Source organism: Sciurus vulgaris (genome assembly GCF_902686455.1).
Source record: "Sciurus vulgaris genome assembly, chromosome: 5".
Lineage (NCBI taxonomy): Eukaryota > Metazoa > Chordata > Mammalia > Rodentia > Sciuridae > Sciurus > Sciurus vulgaris.
In genome coordinates this window covers 21,078,076-21,091,103 of record NC_136465.1, presented here as the reverse complement: position 1 = coordinate 21,091,103, position 13,028 = coordinate 21,078,076, and the positions used below count along the sequence as shown (strand labels likewise).

The 13,028-nt window shown below is 30.9% G+C and overlaps 1 protein-coding gene across 7 annotated transcripts in view; it reads right to left on the bottom strand.

The window, feature by feature from the left end:
• The window catches only part of TLL1 (tolloid like 1), a 205,825-nt gene that overhangs the window by 60,655 nt on the left and 132,142 nt on the right, over positions 1-13,028 (bottom strand). For all 7 annotated transcript variants that reach the window (XM_079143351.1, XM_079143345.1, XM_079143346.1 and 4 more), the window contains one exon: positions 7,076-7,191. In XM_079143351.1, coding sequence (XP_078999477.1) covers positions 7,076-7,191 — 116 coding nt within the window. The remainder of the gene's footprint in view (positions 1-7,075; positions 7,192-13,028) is intronic.

Below are 13,028 nucleotides of genomic sequence, written 5' to 3'. Positions count from 1 at the left end.
GCTTAAACTCATGTGATGATATTTGGATTTTGAAATTTTTTTTGTCATCACCTACTAGTCACCAAAACATTTTCTTATGCCTCTCCTGAATCCCCACTCCAACCACATATCTAGTTTATTAACCATGTCAATTATGGCATGCTGCAATGTTCCTAAATGTCCACCCTTGCCTAGAAGCTGGTATATAGCCAATGATGTAATAGCTTCAGATGTGCTTTGGGCTTTAGCTTCACTCATCTCCATTCTGTACTCTAAAGTCACATTCAACTCCACCAAGTCTAGATGCCTAGTTATCAAATGCCTGGTTACAAAACCATCAATGCCTGGTTATCAAAAACCCCTGAGTCTTAGATCCACTTTTCCACTTCCTGTTCCATAATCTCTCACACATCAGCTTCATCCTGCTCAGCCCTAACTTCTCGCAGTTGTACCCTGAAACTCACCCTGATTTTAGCTTACATTCCTCAATGTGTGCCGAAGTCTACCTGGATTCCACAGTCCCTTTCTCTGCACCTTGAAATCTTTACAACTCTGTCTCCCAACTCTTCAGTCATACTAGAATCTCCCAATAAGATCTGAACTCTCTTAAAAATCCAGGTTGCATCTTGCTTTCTTCAGTAATTTTTTCAGTCTAGCAATTATATTACTATTATAAATCTGTAAGATTCTTGATATAAGAATTTATTTTACACATCAGAAAAATACATCTTTTTAAAAAAGAATCAAAATTTTTATGCATCAGAAAATATACATCTATTTTAATAGAATCAAAAATGTGTACGGTAACTGTTGAATGTACATGGTGCCTTTGGCAATATAAGTGGCACATTGTGAAGTGATCTCATAGGTATAAAACAGATGAGTGATCAAAAAGAAATGTTTGCAAAAAGAGTCAAAGGATAGCTTTTAAATGAGTAGAACAGAAAATAGAGATTATATTAGTTCTATTCAAGACATAAGCAATCTGCCCTTGTTCAAAGATCAATCAAATCCAAGGGACAGAAGAATCCATACTGTGTGCTTTCGTCAGCAAAATGCAGCCACATTCTTGGCTGTACATTCTTGACTGAATCCAGCATGAACTGTGCAACATCTAGAATAGACTTATATTGAACAGGAATCTTTCTTTATGTTGGGAGACTCAATTCTAGAAAGACATATATGTGAACTGACAACCTTGTTTTTTAATTGTGGTAAAATACACATGGCATCAAATATATAATTTTAACCATTTTTAAGTGTATAGTTTTTTAGGATTAAGTACATTCACATTGCTGTACCAGAAAGACCTAATTTTTTTAAAAAAGCATTTCAATCTGCACAAAAATAATATATGTTTCCTGTGCAAAATAAAGGAAAATATCTATTTGTAAACTTACCAGGTATAAATATGAATTAATCTGATATATATTTTTCCATAATTTTCCTTCTAATGTATGTAATTTAAAAATTAAATATTTTCATGTCTACAACTTTTAGCCCATTTAAAAATTTTTTTGAAATTATTTTATAAATCAAATCAGTGTTTTAGTTTTCAAAGTTGATTTTGTTTCCAAATTTTCATTACTATAAATAACTGTCTTTGAAAACATTCAGATCATTGCCCTAGAATAAATTTCTGGGTGAAAGTGCAGGGATTTTTTTGTTGTCGTTATTGTTGTTTCTTTTTTTGTTAATGTGTTAAAGATTACCAAATGTTCTTCAGAAAGGTTATTTGAATTTCTACTTCCTAGAGTTTGGAACATCAGGATTACTTGGTATGACCACTCTATCTTTGCTAATTTAAGACACATCCTTGTTCAAATGCCATTTCCTTGATAAAGACAGAGTAAACAATTTTATATATTAAATGAGCATCTATTTGCAATGATATACCAGTGAATATTCTGGTTTCTTTGAAAATCAACTGTGATGTGAATATTTACTTATTGGCTATAATAGAATAATACCAACAAATAATACCAATGTTATCTTTTGTGTTATAGAAGTTCCATTTTGACTTTTGTGCTTTTTGTGTTTTTATAGAAAGGGTTTACTTTATGTAAATAACCAATTTAAATTGTTACCTTACATTTTCTTATTTTCAATTCATGAAAGTAAGGTATCTTTCCCAGAATATGAAAAAGTTGCTGATGTTTTTTTCAGAAAGAATACAAAATATATGAAGTAAAACTTTATTTTTTTCAAATCCTTATAAATAACTTCAGTATGATTTATTGAAAAAAATATATTTTTCAAATTTGTTTGAAAAGTAATCTCTGTAAGCAAGCAAATAAGTTTTCTATTCCCATAGGCTTACTTCTGCCCTTTGTGCTTTCTCACTGGTGCAGAATCCCCTTTGACATTACCACTGAATTTGAAGCACTGAAGCTTCATGATATTTTTCTACCACCTTGTTGTGCAATTCATTTCACCTCATTAAAGTTATTTTCAAATTCACCTTAGTTATACCAACTCTTCTAATTTTAAATAAACTCTAGAAAAATTTAGTTCAGGTATGAAACCAAAAGCTATTGGAAATTGGTTTCATATTATAGTAAAACTATACATTAATTTGGGAAAAATTGAAAATTTGTCTATACTATAACTTCATATCTTGGTACATGATATGTCATTCTGTTTATTTTGGTCCCACAGCAAAGTCTTCAGTTTTCTAATAAATTTCATTTTAATGTATTTCTTCTTGTTTGAACACCTCGAGTCCTGCTTATATTTTAGCTGATAACATTAAATTTTTGAGAAAGGAAAAGCTTTCTCTGTAACTAAAACAAGAGAAAAAGAAAAAAAGACCAAATGATCACTCACAGATGATGGTAAAACAAAATGTGGTATATACATACAATGGAATATTATTCAGCCTTTAAAAGGAGAGAAATCCTGTCATGTTCCAACATGGATAGAGCTTGAAGCAATAATGCTTAGCAAAATAAGCAGTCACAAAAGGAGCCACATTATATGCTTCTAATTATGTGAGATATCTTGAGGTTTCTAAGTAGTCAAGTTTATTGAAACATTGTATGGTGATGGTTGCCAGGTGCTGGCAGGAGCTAGTAAAGGGAATTTCTTGTTTAATGAGTACAGAATTTGTTTTGCAAGATGAAGACGTTTTGAAGATTTATTTCATAATAATGTGAATATGGTGCATGTAAGGATGGACAAGATGGTTAATCTTGTATGCTATTTAACATAATAAAAAAGTTTGTAAAATATTTGCACATTGTAAAAGAAACATTAACTGCAAAAGACAGTAATGCCTTTTTTACATGAGAAAAAAAAAAAAAAAACAGGCATGAACAAAACAGAAACATATCCAGGCTTTACTCTATTCTGACAATCTGAATTAGAGAATCCTTTTATGATTTAAGAAGAAGGTAAATACACTAATTAAATATAAACATTAAATAAGCAGGCTGGTAGAAAGAAGTATCGTTATGTAATGAAATACACATTTAAAGCTTTCAAACAAATAGAAAGAAAAATTTAACAAGATTAAAAAAATATAATTCACTAGATAAGAAAGAAAAAAAAGAATTAACAAAAGGGAATGACATATAATGTGCAAATAAGAAATAATAACATTAATCACATAAATGTTAACTATAATTATCACTCTCATTAAAGGCAAAACTTGTCATCATGTATGAAATACAAAATAAGACTGAACTGTTTGCTCTCTAAAAGGGACACACTTAAAAGGTCACAAAATGACAGAATCTTTAAAGCAGGACAGAGATCCACCAGGCAAATATCTTAATCAAAAGAAAGTGTAGCTTTATTAATATCAGACAAAATAGAGTTAACCTAAGCAGTAACTAGAGATAAAGAGAGTCACCATGTAATCAAAACAATCAGGAAGATGTAATATTCTAAACAAAGCAATACTCTACATTTATATGTATAATGATATAGAATAAAATGTATAAAATATAAGTGGACAACTGTTAACAGAAATTAAGAAATCAATTAAATAATCTTGGCACGCCTTTCTAATTATTTGATAGACAAAGCAGATAAAAACAATAATATGGAGACTATCAACCGTACAATTAGAAAGACTAATATGTAGATAGACTAATATATAGATAATAGAAAGATCAATATATAGATAATTTCACACCCAACTGCACAGAATATATTTTTAAAGCACAGATAATTTTAAGGATATTGGTCACTTCCAAGGTCATACCAGACTAAGGCTATTTCAAAGACTGAATCATATATAGACTATAGTCTCTCATCCATAGATGACTAAAAGATAAATTAATAAGCAAAGGATGACCGGAAAAACAACACGTTTCCAAATTTAAAAAAAAAAAATTTACTAAAATATGTGTGTTAAAGAAAAAAAAAAAAACAGAACACATAAAATATTTAGAATTTTAAAATAACAAAAATACTATATGTCAAACTGGTGAAATTCAGATTAAGTAGTACTTAGATGTAAATTAGAGCCCCTATTGTTTATACTGGAAAAGAAAAAAATACTTGAAATTAATAAGTGAGACTTCCAACTTCAGTTAAAAAGCCAATTAACTTAAATGTTTAAAAAATAAAACAAAAACATAAAGTATAAAAATGAAGTAATATTGTTCATTGCTCACTTGTAACAACCAATTTATTCACTAATCATCATAAATAATATTAAGAAAAATAAGAGAAAGGATAACAAATTTGTTTTTCTCCTATTTGCAACACTATGGAAAACATAATTTTCCTGGTAATCACATATATAAGAAAAGTGAATTACTTCTGAATGCTAAGGGTATGGGTATTTCAATTGCATAAGAGGAGCATTTATACCCAAATATTAATTTGCTGTTATTAACTGATTTGATTAATCTTATTCCCAAAATTTTCAGATTTTACAAGATTTATTTTTTTAAAAAAAGTAAAATTTTAAAACTTCCTCTCAAAATTTACCATTATTTAAAATTTGCTCTTTAGTTCCTTTTTAAGAATAATTTTCATAATATGTTTTGAAGGAATTATTGAAAGAACCTAAATAGCAATTGGTCAACGATTATAAGCACATTACACAGAGACAGAATTGCAATTCTTAAATTGAAAATAGCTAAATAAAGAACTATGCATGCACTCATGGATTTCAAGTTATTTGTGATTTTTGTGCATAAAAGTTATGTTACTCAAATATTTTATTCAAAGAATTTATGCCAGGGATATCAAAACTCTGGCCCCATGATATTCCTCTACCACATTCAGTTATCCCCAGGAATATTAAATATTTTTAACTGTAATGACATTTCACTGAAACTAATGAATAAATGTAACTCTTTTGAGATTAATTGAAAGGTCAAAGTCATATAATAACTAGTAAAAAATTAATCTTTATTCTTGAGATTAATCTCAATATAGGTTTGTTAATATTAATACAGATGACTATCAAAATAGACCTGAGGTGAGCTTTCAAAATAGAATTCAGAAATTAATATTCATTTTTAATAGCTAACAATTTCAAATTTTATATCCAATCAAACAAACTATGCTAAAGAAAATTTTGTCTTCCTTTTCAATTCTTGTGTGTTTACCTCCACTTTCTGGTCTTCATGATCTGTTACTTCCAACAAAATATAGAAACAGAAATGGTGGTAGTGGATGTTCTTGTTTTTTTAACCTACCTCAAAAGAAATAGTTTCCCTTACAAAAATGTTTTTTTTTTTTTTATAATTTTTGTTAGATTCTCTTTCTAAGATTAAGAAAGTATTCTCTTAGTTCGCTCACAGTATGCTATTGCTGTTATTAAATCATTAGAATTTTTCTCTTGATTTTAGATGCTCATCTAACAGTTACATACAGATATATTTTATAGATAGATTATGGATACTTATATATACAAACATATATATTGGCATTTGACTTGGTAATTTTGATGGAATTTTTATATCCATATTCATGTGTGAATCTGGGGTAAAAATGTCCTTTCTTATACTGTCCTCATCAGGACTGGTATCAAGGTTTATAACACATACATAAAAGGACTTTTTTTTTGTTTTTTAATTTTTGGCGGTGCTGGGGAATGAACCCAGGGCCTTGTGTTTTCAAGGCAAGCACTCTACCAACTGAGCTATATTCCCCAGCCCCCCATAAAAGGACATCTTTATCTCCTGGAAGAGTTTATATATAAGATTATGCTTATTTCTTCTTTCCATGTTGGGTTTATCTTACTAATTTGAACATGACTTTGCTGAAAATAAAAACCTAATAATTCAGTTCACTAGTAATGCTATTTCTTTAATGGTTACATGATTATTCACAGTTTTTAATTCTTTCCAGTAAGAATATGGTAAAATTTTGTAGGAATTTGCCCACTTCATCCAACAACTTTTAAGTTATATGCATAATGTTCAAAATATTTTAATTTTCATTTTGTTGTCTAAAGTATCTATTGTCCCATGTTTGCTCTCCAAATATTAAATAATTGTGCTTTCTCTAATTCTTTCTTTACCTCTTGTCATTTATTTCCCTGTTTTCAAAATCTATTCAATCAAGCAACTTTGTTCATATTTTCTATCATTTTATTTTCATGTCAATAGCTTTATCTTTTATTATTTCCCTCCTTAATATCTTTCTTTTATTTTATTGCTTTGTTTTTTAGGCCTTTTATATGGAAAGCTTGCTTATTGGTTTTGCGTCTTATTATTTTCTTATGTAAGCATTTAAGTCTGTGAATTTTCTTCAAAGTACTGCTTTAGTTGCATGTTACAGGCTTCATATTCAGTATATTAGTTTCATAATGGTTGAAAATAGTTTCTAAGTTTTATTATAATTGCCTTAATTAAACATTTAGGTGTTTATTTCTTAATTTAATATTTTCATAGTTATCTTTCTAATGCTGATTTTGAACTTCATTGCATCTGATAATATGATTTTATTACATCAACCCAGTTATAGCATTTATAAATTTTTAAATTATATCTTCCAAAAATTTCCAGAGTTTGAGTAATACCCATTATTACTTTTCTGAATATTTGAAGAATGAAAGAATAATAAAAGATAAAACAAATTATGTTTGAAAAATGATGAACCTTTTCAGTTATATGAGACTAAATAGAACTACCTTCTCTCCTGGGGTCACAGAAACTCTCCAGATACAGTGTGTATAAGAAGGGTAGCCATTTGGAAATCCTGGAGAGGAGAGGTTGCCATTGGATTCTTGGAGGGTCTCTCCACATGCTGAAAGAAAAGAATACATAAGATTATTCTTTAATTTTTATGAAGGATGTAAATATCACTAACAATGTCTCAGACAAGAGTATGTATTTACATCCTATAAGACTTTTCCTAAGTAAAGTTCTTTTTATATATCTCTTACCAGAATTTTGGTATACTTAATCTCATCACTAGAGTTATCATAGAACAAGATTATAAATAAATAACTTGGCATTTTTAAAGTTCTTCCTCATAGGACATTTTCTCATTCTTTCTCAAGAAGCCAGTAGCCAACTTAAAGGACATCCAAATTCAGGGTCAGGCCAGTGGATACCAAATTGATGCTGCTTTGGGACCACTTGGAACAGTCTATTTATATATTTGAGTGAATAGAGGTTAACAGTAAATACCATTCAAGGTTGAAAAAGTCATAAGGGATAAGTAATAAATATTCAATAAAGGTGATATGAAAATGTCAAGTACAATGTTTCAAAATAAGAAAAAATTGGAAAAGTAAAAATATCATGGAAAATTTAAATTTTCCAAAATATCTAAACACTTTACTATGTCTTTCTGTTTATCTTAAGTAGAAAATTACTACAAAATCAATTTATATCTTCTTCTATTAAGCTTGTCTTATCCTTTGAAAATAATTATCAGTCATTGGAAATAAAAAATAATCAACTACACATAATCAAGACCTATATTAGGTGGTTGATGATCAGCACAACTTTATTGTGGGTTTTCCAACTGGTTTTCAAAGACATGGTATAAAGTGCACGACCTAGGCTGTTTTAAGGATTCCTAATTCAAGAATGATCTCTCTGGTACAGCCAGTCATCTTTATGACCTTCACTCAATAATCTTAAATAATAGTTCCTTCCTTCTGAAGGAGACTGAAATCAAAACTGAGATATTACCATATTACAGAGTCAGAGCTATCATCAGGTGAACTCCTATCTCATCAAATCCTCAATAAATTATAAATGGTTCTGGAAATCTTATGTTAAACAAAGAAAGATAATGACTCTGAAAACATAAAACAGGGCTATAAAAATAGTCTGTTATAATATTCAGAAAAGAGATATTATGTTTGTATAAAAAAATAAATTTAAAGTAGCAGTAAGCAATGTTTATTTTGTTGAACCAGGCAGATAAAAGGAACTTTAGCACAAAATTAAAATGCTCAAGGTCAAAAATACATAAAATACATAATTTAACACTGTTCTATGAATCATCTAGGGCACTTGACAATTGCCACAATATAAGATGACTTTGGAAAAATGAAAATGTGTTAAGATTTTATTAAAATAAATAATGTATTTCCAAGTGGATCAGCTAGGTGCTACTTAATTTGGGAGTTGAGTGTTTCAGTGAAAAACTTAAAATTCTCAGCAGTTTAAAAGTAAATTCTGTATTGATTTAAAGTCTTTTAAGCCACAGAGAATTCTCAGACTTGATTTCCTAAAGTGAAATTAAAATAATTTTATATATCTGTGTATGTTTGTAATCTACATATGTATATGTTTATAATCTATACATATAGAATCATACATGTAATGCACAAATTTACACAGTACTGCTCTGATTTAAAAGATTTAATACATTTATCAAAATGCATAAATGTATTCTACTGTCATGTATAACTAATTAGAACAAATAAAAATTTAAAAAAAACAAAACAAAACATAACATACAATTTTAAAATTAAATGTCTATGACATAGTGTCTGTTTATAATTCAACAAGTACTAATATCTATTATTAAAGTTTTGATAGTCCTTTCCAAACATTATTCAATAAATGAGATTGTCCCAGGTTAAAGAGCCCCTACTACACATTATGTTTCAGTCATTAGTTGATTTATGCTGTTATCAAAAAAATCTTTACTATTCAAATAATTTTAAAAATTAACAAAGGAAAAGTGGCACCATTCAATTCAATCATTTAGTCTGCACATTGATGACAAGGTATGTGGATGAAAAGACAAATATAAGTATTGACACTGTCACTTCCTAATTACATCATCACACATTTAAGCTCAATAGCCTTAGTTCCAGTTTTCTCTTCCACCTATTTTGTTAACACAGACTTCATAAGGTTGTTTTGTAGGGGTTAAATTAAATGTTACAATGCCCTGAGTCATCTTAACACTTAAATACTCCTCCCACAGGCAGAAAGACTAGGACTGTAGGGAAAGAGTGTGTCTTTAAACTACAACTATTTCCTGAGTAAAATTTGGGAAAATGAAAGCATTAAAAAATATAAAGAGGCAAATTATTATGATGAGTATTCTAAGGCAAATTATTAAGATGAATATTCTAGATCAAAATTACTTTAAAACACAATTTGAAAGTTAAACATAAAAGTCTTTATCATATGACTCACCTCACTTTTCAATTAAATAATGCATACATATCTTCCTTCTTCTAGCACAGAAAATTATGGTATAAGTATCATTTAGATTGTGTATTATTGAGGAATAATTACACATTCTCCTCCTTTTAGTAACATGATCAAACTTACAAAGGAAAGCACATCCATCTACAAATATATTTACTGTCGAATGTCCATAGCATTCAACAAATACCAAATATTAAATTTTCTTCTTCTCCATATTCTGTATTTTACTAAAGCTAATGAAAACATAGATAACTGCAAAATATTTGAATTTAATCAAAATCTAAAAATGATAAATTTTAGTTTAAAGGAAGTAATAAAAAAGGTCTAATCAACTTTGTAGTATGCTTAATGTTTTTAAATTATTCATAAATTCATGGCTCCTTAAAATTTTTAAGACATTATAAATAAAATTTTGGTTCAAAATGATTTTCATAACAGGAAGTAGAAAAAAAAAGAATCCTAAGTGATTACCTGAGCAATTATAGTGATATAAATTGTTGAAAGATTTTAAAATATATTTTTGTAGCAACTGCACAGTCAAGCCTAAAACATGCTGTAAGTCAGAGCACAGATACCAGCTCCTGGAAGGCTTTCTCAGCCAATACACACCAGCTCAGCTACTCCTAACTCCACTCTAGCATCTTTATGGAAGAGATTGACTTCCTCACTGAGCTCTCCCGCCCTCCTCATGAGTTCCCCTTCCTTGCTATCTGTTTATAAATTCCGTTTCCTTCCATGTCTGTAACATCCAGTGCAGTGCCCATCACAGTAAAGCTGGTTTGTTCATTCTTTCAAGTCTTTTGAGCTCCTAACTTATATCAGATTTCAGATACCAGGAAGAAAAACCCAACTCTGATCTTCAAGGAGCTTACAGTCAAATGACAAGTCAACTGACAATCAGAAGAGTAAGATATAAAGACAAGGATTCAATAGACAAGGAGTCCTGAAAGACCAGGGCATTTTTAAGTAGAAGGATTTCAACAGGTGGCAGTTATGGGTGTTCCATCTGACAGAAGAGACCAAAAGTAAAGGATACCATGATTACAACTGAAGGAAGGAAGGGCGAGAAACTAAGTTCTAGGGAAATTAGTATCCAGATGTGAGGGTAAGGGAAGAGACGGGGGACAAGTTTTGAAAGAGGCATCCTGAGAAGGAAATTAACCTTTATTCTGAAGGTCCATGGGAAAAGATTTGCATTTTGAAATGTCACTTGGACAGCAGTATGGCCAGAAAACTGGAAGTACGTATGAGTGAAGACAAGAGATAAACAGGAGGCATGTCAGCAATCAGGCAAGAGTGGATGGTACCCGAAATATTCACCATAGGAATTTGAAATTCTAAGAGGATGGAAGCAAAAGGGTGGACAATGAGGAGGCATGGGAAGAGAGGCAGACGGGGAATGACGTGAGAATGACTCCCACTGTCTGACGTGGGCTACTGAGGGTCCTGCGTTACCATTCCACCGAAAAGGGAAGGTTTGCTAGTAGATGAACAGTTACATTCATGAATAAATACAGAAAAATGACTAAGTGAATTTTTTTTTAGTGTTGGTGACGTATTTTACCCAAAAGCCACACCTCTAGAAGCGATGATAGAAGAGTTTTCTATCTGAATTCTTGGAGAATCATAATGACAGTACATAAACAACTATTGTGCAGATAACAAAAAAATAGACACCTTTCATCAACTTTACAGATAAATAAAAGACGTGCCAAAACACTTGAAAATTCCTTGTAATCAAAGCCCATGCGTGTCGAAACTGGCCTTCCATCCCTTCCACCTCCACATTAATGTACATCCACTGATATGGGCATTCTGTACATGTATTGTTTGCATATTAAAAGTAAGTGTGTGAACATGGGTTATGTGTGTTAATGTGTGAATATACATATACTTTGATGTTACAAGAGGATCCTAATCTTCAAAAGCTTATTGTTAGATACAAATTTACTTTATGTTTTTCTTAATTTTATTATGCTGCTTGATGCTACAGTTTGGATCTTAAGGGTTTTGCAAAGGTCCTAACATGGTACTATTTGAGAAGAGTGGGGTCTTTAAGAGATGAGGCTTAGTGGAAGGTCTTCAGGTCATCAAAGGTGTGCCTTTGAAAGTGATAGTGGGACTAGAGTCTTTTCCTCTTTTTGTTCCTCACTTCCGGGTCATGAGGTGGGCAGCTCTGTTCCACCACACATGGTTACCATGGTGTGCTGCCTCACCAAGGTCCAAAACCTATGGGGTCAATAGATAATATACTGGAAACTTTAAAACTATAAGCCAAAAATAAACCTTTTCTCTTTATAAATTAGTCACCTCAAGCATTTGTTGAAGTAATGGAAAACTGGCTAACACACTTGACAAACTAACTATGGAGAAATATTATGGTTTACAGTTGGTCAAACTATCAAGTATTGACAAGCAAAAAGTCATAGGATTACAGAAAAAAAACTGAATGAAGAGAAAATGCTGATTAATACCAGTGAGGTAGGGGAGAAGAGTAAGACTTTTAAAAAATAAAAAGGAAAGTAATGTAAAGATTAAAGCAAATTAGAGAATACTGCTAGAAAATGAGAATTGGAAGGGAAAAAAAAAGAGGTCCCAGAGAAAGAGAATAAGAGGACAAATTAATCATTGATGAAGAGCAGACATGCTATGACTCATATACCCCAGAAAGGATCACCTATATAAGCAAACTGCTTTGTTGGGATCAAGGGAAGAAGAGTTTAACAATGACCTATTCTTTACCCACATGTGGATGTTTCTTATCCTAATGTTTGTATATAGGATACAAAGCACTACAAGCAGGCAAGTAGTTTTGGTGGGTGTCCTTTGAGATTCCTTACTGCTTGAAAGGCTTGGAAGTCACCAGGACACAGAACTGGCCTTCTGACAACAGAGTCCAGAAATCTCTCCTGTTCCAATGGTGAACCTCTCCACCTTCCCTTCCCTTGCCCCTTCTGGGACCATGTGATCCAGCAAGGGGTGATGTCTCTTACAGCAGTGCCAGTGCTGTAAGGGACCGTGTTCTTTCTTTACACAGTAATTCACAAGAAGACTTTCTTGCCTGTCTTTAGAACTAAGAGGAAGAAATTCCAATGAAAGCATTTCTAAACTATAACTTACCTTCAGGGCATCACCTTAAAAATCTAGCTTTAGTCTTATTTTGAGCTTTTTTGAGATGAGCATGTATTGACAATACAACTGAGGTTCCATACATCCATTTAATTTATACTTTGAGCATATATAAATAGATAAATATAATAATGAATTACATGGTTTATACCACCTATAGAGTCCCATAAAAGTAACCATTAATATTTTAAGAAAATTAAAAATATATACTTTTCATCATCTGACAAAAATTTTAAACCATTCTCTATATTATTTAAGAAGGTGCAACAGTATTTGCAGGCAGCTTATGAGAAATTTGCCCTCTTGGACTCCGTTTTCCGCTTATCACAG